The sequence below is a fragment of the Eumetopias jubatus genome, unplaced genomic scaffold (assembly GCF_037043125.1).
Source record: "Eumetopias jubatus isolate StellerSeaLion01/CBP00866 unplaced genomic scaffold, mEumJub1_p1.0 scaffold_15, whole genome shotgun sequence".
Classification (NCBI taxonomy): Eukaryota; Metazoa; Chordata; class Mammalia; order Carnivora; family Otariidae; genus Eumetopias; species Eumetopias jubatus.
In genome coordinates, this window is record NW_028274821.1 from 24,628,154 (window position 1) to 24,642,395 (window position 14,242).

The 14,242-nt window shown below is 45.9% G+C and overlaps 1 protein-coding gene across 1 annotated transcript in view; it reads right to left on the minus strand.

The window, feature by feature from the left end:
- Nucleotides 1-7,460, minus strand: part of FRMD3 (FERM domain containing 3) — a 296,525-nt gene extending 289,065 nt beyond the window's left edge. The window contains exon 1 of the mRNA XM_028122279.2: nt 7,314-7,460. Within this exon, the coding sequence (XP_027978080.1) occupies nt 7,314-7,460 (147 nt within the window). The remainder of the gene's footprint in view (nt 1-7,313) is intronic.
- Nucleotides 7,461-14,242: the final 6,782 nt, after the last annotated feature.

Consider the following 14,242-nt stretch of genomic DNA (forward strand, 5'->3'; position numbering starts at 1 on the left):
CGTAAAAACCAGAAAGGACAGGATTTGGAGGGCTTCTGGGTTGAGAGCTCTGGTGAACACACAGAGGTGCCGGGGGATCGGTACTCCTGGAGAGAGCATGGAAGCTGCATCCCCCTTTTGCCCCACTTTGCCCTATGCAGCTCTTCCATCTGGCTGTTCCCTGAGTTACATCCTTTTATAATAAGCTGGTGATCTAGTAAGTAGAAGTTTTCTCTGAGTTCTGGGAGCCACTACAGCAAATTAATCAAACTCAAGGAGGAGGTTGTAGGAACCTCTGATCTACAGTCAGTCAGTCAGAAGCCTATATGTGACAACCTGGCCTCGTGACTGGCCTCTCAAGTGGGCCCACTCTTGTGGGACTGAGCCTGTGGGATGTGATGCTATCTCCAGGTAGACAGTGTCAAAATGGAGTTGAACTGTAGGCACAGGCGGTGTCAGAGGATGGTCAGATGCATGGGGGGATCCCCCTCTCCATACAGTGGAACTGGAACCAAACACCCTTGGGCTGTTAATGGGTACAGGCTTATTAGGGGGATGATGACAGTCTCCTGGAAATAGAGAGTAGTCATCGTTGTACAACCTTTTGAATATACTAAAATCCACTGAAATGTACACCTTAAAATAATAAATTTTGTGGTATATAAATGACGTATTAATACAATAACGAATCAAAGACCTAAATGTAAAACAAATGTTAATGTTAAAAGAAAACAGGCGTAAGTCTTCATGACCTTGGATTATGCAATAGTTTCCAAGCTATGACATCAAAAACACAACCAACAAACGAGAAAAGAAGTTGAATTTTATCAAAATTTTAAAACTTCTGACACCATCAAGAAAGTAAAAAGCTCACAGAATAGGAAAATATTTACAGGTCATGTATTGTATAAGTATCCAGAATATATAAAGAACTCTTATAATTCAATAACAAAAAGATAATCCAATCTAAAACAGGGCAAAAGATCCAAATAGACAGTTCTCCAAAAAAGATACACATATGGCCCACTGGCACAAGAAAAGATGCTCAACATCACTAGGCACCAAGGAAATGCAAATCAAAATCACAATAAGATACAACTTCACACTCACTGAGATGGTTATAATCAGACAAATAATAACAAGTGTTGGCAAGGATGTGCAGAAATTGAAACCCTTCCACACTGCTGATAGGGATGTATAATGGGGCAGCCACTCTGGAAGACAGTTCGGCAGTCTTCCAAGGTTAAACCCAGATCCAGTAATTTCACTCCCAGCTAGACACCCAAACGAAATCTGTGTCCACACAGAAATTTGTATAGGAATGTTCACTGCAACGTTATTCGTAACAGCCAAAAAGTGGAAACAACCCAAATTTTCACCAACTGATGAACTGATAAAATGTGATCTATCCACACAATGAAATAGTATTCAGCAATAAAAAGAGAAAAAGTACTGATCCATGCTGATCTCAGGGACATCCAGGGGTCCCCAGAACACAATTTGAGAACCACTGACGCAGACAAAACATCTAGTGTGGGTATTGTGGATTATCTTCCTACCAGCCATTTCCCCCTCCGTATTCCCCACCCTCCCTCTCAAGAGATCCCTGATTTTTAGGCACTGACCCTTCCCCCATGCTGATCACCACCGCTGATTCCATGCTGAGCCCCAGGGTCAGGTTCTGCTCACTTTAAGCTAAAAGGTGCATTCCCTCCCACTGACCAGTCACTGGTTCAGGGGCGGGCGTGTGACTTAGGTCTGATCAGAATGGCTGCAGGACTTTTGCTGGGAATGCTGAGTTAGAGGTAGTTTCTCTCTGCCTCTGGAGGGTGTCCCATGAAAACATGACAATTGAAACTACCATAACCATTTCACTGCCAGTCTGAGGACAAAGCCTTACAGATAGTCCTTGAATGAAGCCCTTAACTCAAGACTTCAGGATATAGGAGCCAGTAAATGTCCTTAATGTTCAAGCCAGTCTGAATTGGAGCTTGTTAGATGTAGTTACAAGCATCCAGCGGATAGACTGTCCTAATGATGTGGAACCAAGAGTATTACATTCTCTCCGCAGTCAATACACTTTGCCTTTGCTTTGAGGACATTAAGAGATAAGATCTTAGCAGACCATTGAAATAACACTACTTTTTTTTTTCACAATATACTTTATACAAAGAGCTGGCCCATATAATCTAGGCCTAAAAATGTCAGAGCTGGGCCGTGGTATTTAACAAAGTGTCTCTCTCTGCTACTCCTTGTCTGATTTTCAGTGGACTCTGAATGGCATTCTAGATGAGTTTGATAAAGAAAAGTGTTGGATTGTCCTTATTATCAGAAGAGGTGTGAACTGGACCTCGCTTGGATTGCACCACCAGGATCATCATGGGGCCTGATATTCAGCACATATGAATGTTCACATGTGATCATCCAGTTCCTGTTCCAACAGATAAGAAACTGAAAGAGCAGTAAACTACTCTCTTTTTTTCTCCAGCTATTAAAATGGTGTTCTACATTTGAGTGATGTTTTGACATTTACAACAAGCTTTCATATACATCATCTCAACAACCCAGTGGAGGTTGGCAACTGAGGAATTACAGATGAACAACAGGGGGCGCAGTGACTTGCTTACGGTCTTGCACCATCATAAAATGATGGAATTTAGATTTCAAGACATTAGATTCTAAGCCTAAGCCTCCCAGCTACTTAGAATTACCTCAAATACACCTTCACATAATAGAAAGATAACAGTCAATATTGTTTCAGCTCTTACTGTGGGCCAGGTACCAAGCATTACAACAAGCCCATGAGGTCTGGGCCATTATTATCCCCACTTTACAGATGAGCAAACTGAGACCCAAATTGGTAAAATGACTTGCCCAAAGTCACCTGGCTAGTCAGTGGCCGAGCCAGAGTTCAAACTCAAGCAAGTAGCGCTCCAGAACACATGCTCTCAACCTCTTGGCCATATAGTTTCTTCAACAAGAGTAGAGCTCTAGCAGCGGTGCCTGATGTATATGAGATGACTCAGAGCTACCCAGAACCCACCAGTTCAGTAAGGACTGAAGTGATATTAACAACACAAACAACAAAGGACAATCCGATGACAATGTTTCTTGTTCTGGAATTTGATCACACAAAGATTGTCTATAATAAGCCAGGGCTCAGATAACATCTTATTAAACTTTCCTGACAATTTTATTGTACCAATAATCATAACTCATTTTGACTTATTCTGAAAGACACTACTGCTGGCTTAGCCAACAGCTGTCCCTACCTCCCATCACAGACGGACACACACACACACACACACACACACACACACACACTTCTCCACTGCTTCCATAACGCCAAAGCCCACCTCCTACTCTAGAGAGTGAAGAGCGTAGATACCAGAAGCACACATTCCTGGACTCTTTTGCAGGTAGGGCACGGGTATATGATCCAGTCCCGCCCAACGAGGTCTGATAGGAAGACTGATAGGAGCCTCTAGGAAAGATCTTCCTCTGTGATAAAAAGAAATGCATGCAGAGGTATCACCTCTTATATGGTGGATATGTAATGCCTGACTCACATCCACGACTACTGCGACTCTAAGCAACATAGCTGATATGCTGAGGATAACAGCATGGGAAGATGGAAAGCACGTGGGTCCATGCAGAACCACCAGGCAACCCTGTAGCTGCCCTACCTCTGGACTACTCCTTAGGTAAGACAGTTAGTGTACTTATTATTTAATCCATTTTAAATTGGCTACTGTCCTACTTGCAGCCAAAAGCATCCTAACTCTCAAGTCTCAAAGGCAGCTACAGGGAAGAAAGAGCTCTGAATTTTTAGTCCAACGACCTGGGTTCTAATCTACTTACTTGCCAGGTGACTCAAATTGCTTAATCTCTCTAATCCTTATTTTCCACGTCTATAAGACAGAGATGACATTCCATAATACAATAACATCAATAAAATGGAGATAGGAAAATCATGAGATAATGTGTATCCAACCACTCTGTTAACAACAGTGTTTCACTCAAATGCAACTGGTCTACGTAGTAATTAAACCAGATTTATTAAATTGGAACTAGCCATCTAACCCAACTCCCTTATTTAACAAAAGAGGAAAAGAAACATTGACTCCAATGTCAAGTGACTCACTCAATGTCACAAAACTCGTTGGTAACATAATTAAACCATGCATCTCCTGATTCCCAATCTGATGTCACCATGCTACTCTCATGATGATAAGTAATGAGCTAGATTAGATACTGGGCACTCATCTGACCAGCAAGTGTTTGTCAAAGACAATTACAAGCCAGGTACTACTCTAGGTATTGGGGAATCCTTAATGAACACCACAAAATGTTCCTACCCTATAGATTTAACAGGCTACAAAGGAAAATTATTCAATCTACATTTACACATATGTATTGAACGCCGAGTATGTATTAAGCAGTAGGCTAAGATTTCTGTTCAAACACAAATCAAAATTCCCAGCCAGTTCCAGTAATATCAACCATGTTTACGAGGCTTTGCTAAAGAATGTATAATGTGAAAAGTCTACATTTTACTCAATAAAAGTCAGTATTGAAAATGACAAGTCCATTTGAAGGAGCTGTGAATAACCATGCCAGCATCTGAAAAAAGTGGACAGAATGGGGAACACAGCTAGGACTCCACTCTACTTGAAGCAGCACGACTGAATAAAAGAGGTTAGAATTAACCCATGTCCTTCTACACTATCCAGACTTCAAGGGTTAGCTCAGTTGGAAAAGCCCAGTAGGGAGTATTCAGCCACTCTTTCCATTCCCCAGCCCTCCATCAGGTGCCCTACGCTCTCCTTTTGCTCCTTGTTCATGTGGAATTCCTCTTCCTCAGACTTAAGCATTCACACTCTAATGACCTGATGGGACAACATCCTAAACTCTGTGGAAAGAGACATATCAAGTGACTCTCAGCATCCTCTCTGAAAATGGATACCAGGCGGCTGAGACTGGGCCACTAGATTGTTTCTTTGAAAGTTTTCTCTGTCAATTATATAACTTGAAACAGAATAATTGAAAGCTGTTGTCTTGGGGGGGGGATTCCATAAGTCACATTCTGTGCAGGTTATGGAGGGAGGATGTGTGTGATACTGTATGACAGTCCATACACTTCTTTAGCTTTGTGATAGCCTGGAACAGAGGAAAAGGCAAGCAAGGAAGGAAGAACAGGTGGTCCCCCAGGGCATGGACTGGTGACTCCAAAAGGTTCTTTGTTCCAAAATACCATTTTGTTCTAGCATTAAACAAATGGAAGGTTGTTTGTATCCTGGTTACCCTGTACCCAGAAGTACAATTTCACTTCCTGGGTTTGAAAAAGTCTTAAGAAGGTAAGGTCCAAAATTATCAATATAGGATCTTTTGATTCATCCTTATTGGTTAAATATTCATCACCATTTGGGGGCAGAAGGAGCAGAAAAAGATGTGCCACAAAATGAAACATCTGAGTTTCAAACAATTCCAAAAATCAACATTTTGGTATATAGCATGTTAAGCTCTTTGGCATCAGTTGGGCTGTACAAACACTAACTTGCCAAACTATTATTAGACTGGCTACAATTTATTGTTTCCCAGGACACCAGACAACAAATACATGCCCTTTGGGGACTACTTATCTATTCTAAGGAAGAATAAGTCCCGAAAAGGATAAAACCCAGTGGTGTCAACTCCAGTGGTGTCAACTCTTAAGTGGGACAGAACCGGGCACACAGAGGACTGACAGAGCAGAGGAGAATTCAACATCCCTAACTCTCTGCTGCTGGTCCCTCCATTATTTACATATTCAATATGGGTTAAAGGATCTGTACATCCACTTTAGGACCTAAGGCAAAGTGCACAAACAATTATCTCTGGATCACCAGACAGTACACGCCAAAGGGTTCTGTGCAACCCTGTGGCAGGAGGAAAAACTGCCTAACCTGCTAATCCCTTTATTATTAAGTTTAGCAGCACTGCTCCACTCAGAATGAAATTTCAAGATCCTCCAGAAAATTCACTGGGAGCCTACTCTCCTGGGAGATCATGGGGCACCACATTCCTGCCTTGAAACTTGTCCAAGGGTCTGCTTACGAATTAGTTGCCATTATCTCTGTGTCACAAACTTCCACCGACAAACAAACGGGAAAGACCTTTCATTCACTCATTCATTCATTCATTCATTTGGGGTTAACACAGCGCAGAGAACTATTCCTGCCGCTGAGAGACGCTGCCCCCATCCATCTCTCAACGGAACTGGATGGTGTGCTCTGTATTTAAAAAACAGCTCAGTCTTGGAGCCTCAAGACTCAGGTAGGCGAGAAGAGGAAATCCCAGAGATAAATAAGCAATAGATTTAAAATTCAGAAGCTAATCGTGCTGAGCCCTGACACAATCTTTCCAGAGTGTGCGCACCTAATGGGTCAAAGGAGAGGGCACACATCTGCCTACATAAACGCGCACTGAAAGTGCACGCGCGCGCGCGCACCACACACACACACAAACACACACACCCTTGCTGGCTCACGCTACATCTCCTGCAAGCTCAAAAGCACTTACTACCCGAGGATGAGGCTGCCAGGAAAGCTACCTTCGCCCAAAGAACTCTTGTTTTCTCCAACTTGAGCAAGAGCAATGTCCACCAATATTCCAAGGGGCTCTTCTTCCCGGAACCCAGGTCCTGCAAGGCTCCCTCCCTGCCGGCCTCACAGCCCTTTTCCTTTCTCTGAAACACACCGACTTCATGATTCCTTTTGGGGTAGCTCCAGTTCCGCGCAGCGCGCGCCCCATCCCTCAAGGCTGGAGCCCAGGTCTGCCCAGCCTCTCTCACTCCTGAGAAACTTCCCCGCCGCCCCACGCGGAATAAAGGCCATCGGTAGGAGGGCGGCAGGGAAGGAAAGCGGGTCTCTGGGGCTGAGGGCACCTTCGGAGCCCGGGCGCCAAGAGAGGAATGAGTGAACCCGAACTGGTGCATGCCTTCTACACGTGGAGGAAGGGAGCAAGGAAGAATGGGCTACATGCGGGCGTCCCTCTCGGCTCTCAGAGCTCCCACTTCCTGGCGGGGGAGGAGATCGAGGGGTTAGCCTCTCCCAGGAGGCAGCTGCCCAGCGCCCCCAGCCTAGGCGCAACGAGACGTGCGCGCAGCTTGCAAGCCTGGGAAGGGGCCCCGGCGCTGATAACGCGCCCCATCCCTGGGTAGGGCTCCCAGCCTCACAGGGCGGGGAAAGAGAAATCCGGCTTTCTAGCAGGCCCCCGGCATGGGTTCTCTCGCCCCTGCCCGCGCACGCCCACCCGCAGAGGCCCCCCGCGCCCTCGCCCGGGGCAGCCCGCACCTGGATGTGGCAGGAGATCTCCGAGTCGTCCAGCAGCCGGATGGTGCATTTCATCTCCTGGCTGAGCGATTTGATGCTGGAGCTCCGAAAGTGGATCATTTTCATGGTCCTCCTGCCTCTCCGCACACAGTGGCAAGAGGCGAACATGCACCGCGGCCCGGGGGAGCGAGCGGGAGGCTCGGGGCAGGCGTGGCGCTGGCCCGCGCGGACCGACACACTCGTGCACGCACTGTCCCGGACACCCGGGTGCGGCTCAGCCCCGGGACAGCGGCGGCGACGGGCGCCTGCGGCCACACATGCCTAGCGGCCGGGGCGCGGCGGGCGGGTCCCTCCCCTCCCCTCCTCTCCCCTCCTCTCCCCTCCCCTCCCTTCCCTCGCCTCCGCCTCGCCTCCGCCTCGCCGGCTCCTTTCCCCGCCTCCGCCCGTCGCGCGCGCTCCTGCACCTCCCTCCGCCCGGGCTAGCGTGCAGAGGGTGCCCCGGGCCCGTGACCCTGGGCGGGCGCGCGACGCACTCACTCCCACGCGCGGGGAGCCGCGGGAGGAGGAGGCGGAGGGACGGCTGGCGCTGGTGGCCGGGGTGCCCTGGCGGCCGGGGTGCCCTGGCCGTGGCCTGCTTCGCCGCCGCCGCCGCTGCGTCAGGCTGGGCCCGGCCGCCTCCTCCCTCTCTGGCCGCGATCGCTCCGGCTCCTGGTCACGCTCGTCCCTGCCCCGGCTCCCCCACGCGCCCGACAGCGCCCCGCTCTACTCGGCCCCAGGGACCTGGCTGAGGGTGGGGGGTGGAGGGCGAGCCCGACCTGCACCCGCAGGGAGGATCCCACCGCGGGAGAGGAATATTGGACCAAGGACGAACCCCCCTCCCCCCGAAAGTGACATGAGGGCCTGGTGTGGCTACCCCAGGAATAGGGCTAATAGTAACAATCTCTAGTACTCATGGGTATTTTTTAAAGCCTTTATTTAATATTAACTGGTAGTCCATCTCCTTAAAAAAAAAAAAAAACGGGGTGCCTGGCAGCTTCAATCAGTATAGCATATTACACTTGACCTCACTTGTGAGTTCGAGCCCCACCTTGGGGGTAAAAAAAAAAAAAAAAATTTTTTTAATATCAGAGCCTTTCTTAAGCAATTTCTCATTTATAACTCCCAACGTCTCAGTGTGATTTGTGGTAGTAGACCTCAGCAAGAGGGTCCCTATCTTGCACCTCCGCCCTTTAGGGACCTCACTCCTGCTCCCGCCCCCACCACACACACACACATAGAGATGTGTCCCGCCCTGTTTTAGACCAATCTCTGGATCCTGGGGACCCTGGAATTTCCTGCCAGCACCAGGGTAGTGGGGATAGGGGATCTGCTGCCCCTCTGTCTTCCCCAGGGTGGATCAGACCCCGTTGTGGTGTACCCAGAGGCCACCACAAGGGGTGGCCAAGGGACGTCTGTGGAGGCAGGGGTGCGGGGGTTGGATGTGGGGGCCAGCATGTCCAGGAGCAGGAAGAGAAGGGCCTCTGGTCCTGCTGCCCTGAGCTGTTCAGCTTGTTCAAAGCAGTATTAAGGAATATTTGTTAGAGGAAGGACTTGGCCCAGTTGTCACCTCCAGCTGCAGCTGCACAGATCCCCCTCATCCAAAGGTACCCTGTCCAGAGCATGTTGGAGGGAAGCTATCTCACTGAACCTCCTACTCTGATGGGCTGGACGTGCCCTAGGACACCCCCTGGGGTTGGCTGTGACCTGGTGGTGCCTGCCTTGTACTTGGACTTGGCTCTCTGCCTGCTCTGGTTTCCTCCCCATGCTGATCGCTAACAAATACCCTACAGCCAAACTCAGTCTCAGTATCTGCTTCTGGAAATGCCAAATTATGACAATTTGTCAAGATAAGAAGATTTTATTCAAGTCAATAGCTTTTTAAAAAAATTATTTTATTTATTTCACAGAGAGTGAGACAGCGAAAGAGAGTACACAAGCAGGGGGAGTGGGAGAGGGAGAAGCAGGCTCCCCGCTGAGCAGGGAGCCCAATCTGGGGCTAAATCCCGGGACCCTGGGATCATGAGCTGAGCCCAAGGCAGATGCTTAATGACTGAGCCACCCAGGTGTCACTTAACAGCCAATAGCTTGATTATTGCTTTTAAAAAGTGATAATAGTATGTGGCCTTCCGTGTGTACTTTTGCCCTGGGTTGGTGAATATTAGGGCAGGGCCTACCAGGGAGGTCATCATGAAGGGTCTGGGAAGATGAGGATTTGATTCCTGGTCCAGCTCCTGGCCAACCCTGGGGACCTTGGGAAAGTCTTTTCATTTCTTTTCTAAAGTTCAAAGGAGAGCACATCTGCCTATCTCACAGTTGGCTGAGATGCTGGGCTGAGGCAAGGCCAATGGAGGGCAGGTTATAGTCTCTAAAGCCCCATATGCATGTATGAAGGGGCAGTGATGGGCCCCAAATGCTACTGGGATTGAATCATCTCTCCTAACCCAAAGAACAGATCTAAGATAGCCTAGAAATCAAAGAAAAGTCACCACCCAACACAGTCCAAGCTTTTCTTTTGAGGCTACCTACTTGTCCATCCTTATTATAATGACCTTTTGGCTTCAAAAGAGTCATGCTCAATACCCCAAAACTGTTATCTCAAATTTCAAGGAAGCAGAATGAGACCAGCAAGGACGGTAGGAAGGACAGAAGAAAGATCCCCCAAAGTGGGATTGCAAGCAACAGCATTTTGAGAAAATGAGAAGAATCGAGAAGAATCTGGGGTTGGTTCTCTGACCAGGTTTGGGATGAAGGCTGAGTTCAGCTAGTATAAAGGATGGGCTCTGGAAGCTTTGGGCAGATGTGGAAAACAACTAGGTAAGTTACCACATATGTTCACTTGGATTGAAGAATCCATTGAAGACAAAGCTTTGGGAAACCAAGCAGCCATGTCCAAAAAATAATGTGAAGATCAAGAGGAATTCAAAGAATGAACTCAAGAAATGAGTTTAAAACTGGACCACTTAGGAGCATGTGACTGGCTCTTGATGCAGCTCTAGATCTGGGGGCTGTAAGTTTGAGCCCCAGGTTGGGTGTAGAGATTACTTCAAAACAAAACAAAACAAAAAGTCCTGGGCCACTTAAAACAAAGGCACACTCAGAGTCCTAAACTGTCAGCTCAAGACTTTTAGAAATCTATATTTTCTATAGCCTAGCTAAACGAGTTTTTTTTTTTTAATTAATTGAACTGCAATTGAAAACCAAACTCAAAGTCAATTGAATTAATCAGCCTCACCAGATTTCATGTGTAAGAGGTAATTATCATTGAGAAAAGCGTGGGAATCTGGGAATAGAAATGGGACCATGAAAGAGGATCTGGATAATTCCTAGTAACTCAAACTCCCAAAACCCAGTTGGGAGCAGAAGCAAAGCTTCTCCCCTTACATAATGAGGCTGTTCCTGCCCTGTGTGAAGACCCTGTTCTGACCTCACCTGAGGCAGTTACCTTGGAAAGGGAAGCCAGTCTCATCCCCACCCCCACCCCCCACCCCCGCCTCTAAATACTCTCACTATTAATACTTGAATCAGATCCAGGCACACCGTAGGAGGCCAATTACAAAGTCACCCCCAGAAATAGAAAGAATTGCAAGGTGTTACTAATTTAAATTGAAAAGGCTGTGTGTGAATAAACCTAAACCTGTCAATGTAAGTGTACTTGACTCTGGTTTCAGAGTACTATCTAACTTAATTGACTGACTGACTTGGACCCAGCTAAATGAAAATGAGGAGGAAATGTCCTGATTGTTGTAAAGAAGAGAATCCAAAGCATCAAGGAGAAGGAAATACTGAAGTGGATTCCCATATGTGGCCAGCTCACCTTTCTTGTCACCTTGTCTCCAGAGGGGGGCCCCCACCAAGGCTTTCAAAGAGTCACTGGCGGAGGAAGCAGCACCATCTTTGAAAAATACCACGGTGGTTAGTCCCTGGGACCAGATGCTGTGAAAGACACCACATTTGAAAGGAACTCCCTGATTTTCATGGGGACAATGGGAGCCTAGATTTAGCAGAGGACAAATAATGGTCCTTAACCTTCAGTGCCCGGAACAACACGAGGACAGTCGTGAGCAGTGGGACCCAAGTAGACTTCAGAGTGATGTGACTCACAGGTATTTGGCTAATAGCTGAGCATCCAACTAAGATCCTGTCTGGTCTGTAGGACAGACAAAATGTCTAGACCTAGTGAACAAAAGCCTGACTACCCCCCCCCCCCGCAACACACACACACACACAGACAAAATTCCCCAGTCTGAGCCTGGTCTCATAGACAACCAGAAACACTTGAGTAAAGAAAGGTGGATCTATCTGAAGAATAAGAACATTGGCCATAGCAGTGAAGAACTGGCAAGGTCTCATTCTTTTTTTTTTTAAGATTGATTGATTGATTGATTTGTCAGAGAGACAGAGCAAACACAAGCAGGGAGAGTGGCAGGCAGAGGGAGAAGCAGGCTCCCCAGTGAACAAGGAGCCCAATGCAGGACTCGATCCCAGGACCCTGGGATCATAACCTGAGCCGAAGGCAGACGCTTAACTGACTGAGCCACCCAGGAGTCCCTGGCACAGTCTCATTCTTAATAAAGAAGTGGCAGTGGGAGAGATTGTAGTGTCTTAGGCTCAGTGGTTTCAGCTGCTGCTCCTTGTCAAAAAACTTCGCAACCCATGGGTCACAGCACTTTGGTGAGCCACAGACAGAAAGCAGGTGGTCTGCCATAAGAGATCCATGGTTGTAAATATTGTGCATTGATAGAAAAGACATCTTTAAGCATTTTTACAGCCATCAAAAATTGATAACTGAAAAAAGAAAGACCTAGGTATAACTCTAAAAAAATATGTATGAGGTCTATCTGGGAAAACCAAAACTGAAGAGAGACATCAAAGAACTAAATAAATGGATTGATATTCCATGTTTGTGGCTGGGAAGACTCAACATTGTCAAGATGTCAATTCTTCTCAACTTGATCTATGGACTCAGTGCAAATTCAAATCAAAATCTCAGCAAGTCATTTTGTGGATATTCACAAACTTTTTCTAAAGTTTACATGGCAAGGCAAAAAACCCAAAATAGCCAACACAATAGTCAGAGGACTGATGCTACCCGACTTCAAGACGACATAAAGCTACAGTGATCAAGACAGTGTGGTATTGGGGGAAAAAAAATTAAAAAGACAAATAAATCAATGGAACAGAATGAAGAGCCCAGAAATAGACACACACAAATACAGTAAACTGATCTTTAAGAAACAAAGTCAACCCAGGGCGCCTGGGTGGCTCAGTTGGTTAAGCGACTGCCTTCGGCTCAGGTCATGATCCTGGAGTCCCGGGATCGAGTCCTGCATCGGGCTCCCTGCTCAGCAGGGAGTCTGCTTCTCCCTCTGTGACCCTCTTCCCTCTCGTGCTCTCTCCTTCTCTCTCTCAAATAAATAAATAAAATATTAAAAAAAAAGAAACAAAGTCAACCCAATCGAGAAAGGATAGGGTTTTTACTATTATTATCTTTTTATGTGCTGGAACAGCTGGGCATCCACATGCAAAAAAATTAATCTAAACACAGACCTTGGGACAGCGGGGTGGCTCAGTCAGTTAAGCGTCTGCCTTTAGTTCAGGTCATAATCCAGGCGTCCTGGAATCAAGCCTAGCATCAGGCTCCCTATTCAGTGGGGAGTCTGCTTCTCCCTGTGCCCCTCACCCCGCTCATGCTCTCTCTCTCAAATAAATAAAATATTTAAAAATAAATAAACACAGATCTTAAGCTGTTTATAAAAATTAACTCAAAATGGGCCATAGACCTAAATGTAAAAGGCAAAACTATAAAAATGCTCGAAGATAATATAGGAGAAAATCCAGGTAACCTTGAGTTTGGTGATGACTTTTTCTTTTTCTTTTCTTTTTTTTTTTTTTTTTTTGGTGATGACTTTTTAGATACAACACCAAAAGCACAAGAAGTTGGACTACATTAAAATTAGAAACTTCTACTCTGCAAATGACACTGTTAAAAGAATAAGAACACAAGCCACAGACTGGAAAAAAATATTTGTAAAACACATATTAGACAAAGGACTTGTACCCCAAATATACATACAACTCTTAAAACTCAAAATAACAAAAACAAATAATCCAGTTTTAAAATAGGCAAAGATCTAAACTGACACTCCACCAAAGATATACGGGAGGCAAATAAGCATGTAAAAAGATTCTTAACATCACGTCATTAGGGGATTGCAAAATTAACAGTATTGAAACACTACTACACACTTATTAGAGAGCTAAAATTCTGAAGAATTTTAGAAAAGCTAAGCCAGCCCCTAATCTGTTCACTGTCTCCCCAATGTGATGTTGAAATTATACCAGACACACAGCATTTGGGAGACCAACTTATGGCAGAGTAATCAAGATAAAAAACTGGAGGATATAATGGAAACATACATTTTTTGACAGTTCCTAGGAAAACCTGCATAATAATATTTCAGATGTGCCAGATAGCAAGTTGTTGGGCTATTTCTATATTAATAAAAACACTCACAGTTTGTTTTAATTAATAAAAATAAAAGACACTGTCCCTCATTTTTTAAAAAAAATAACTAAAATTCAAAACACTAATAACACCAAATGCTGGCAAGGATGTGGAGCAACAGAAGGTCTCAATCATCACTGATGGGAATGTAAAGTGGTACAGCCACTTTGGAGGATAGTTGGGTAGGGTTTGTTTTGTGTGTGTGTGTGTTTTGTTGTTGTTGTTTTATTTAGTTTCAGAGGTAGAATTTAGTGATTCATCAGTTGCATCTAACACCCAGTGCTCATTATATCAAGTGCCCTCCTTAATGCCCATCATCCAATTGTCCCTTCCCCCCACCCCCTCCCCTGAAGCAACCCTCAGTTTGTTTCCTAGAGTTCAGCATCTCTTATGGTTTGCCTCCCTC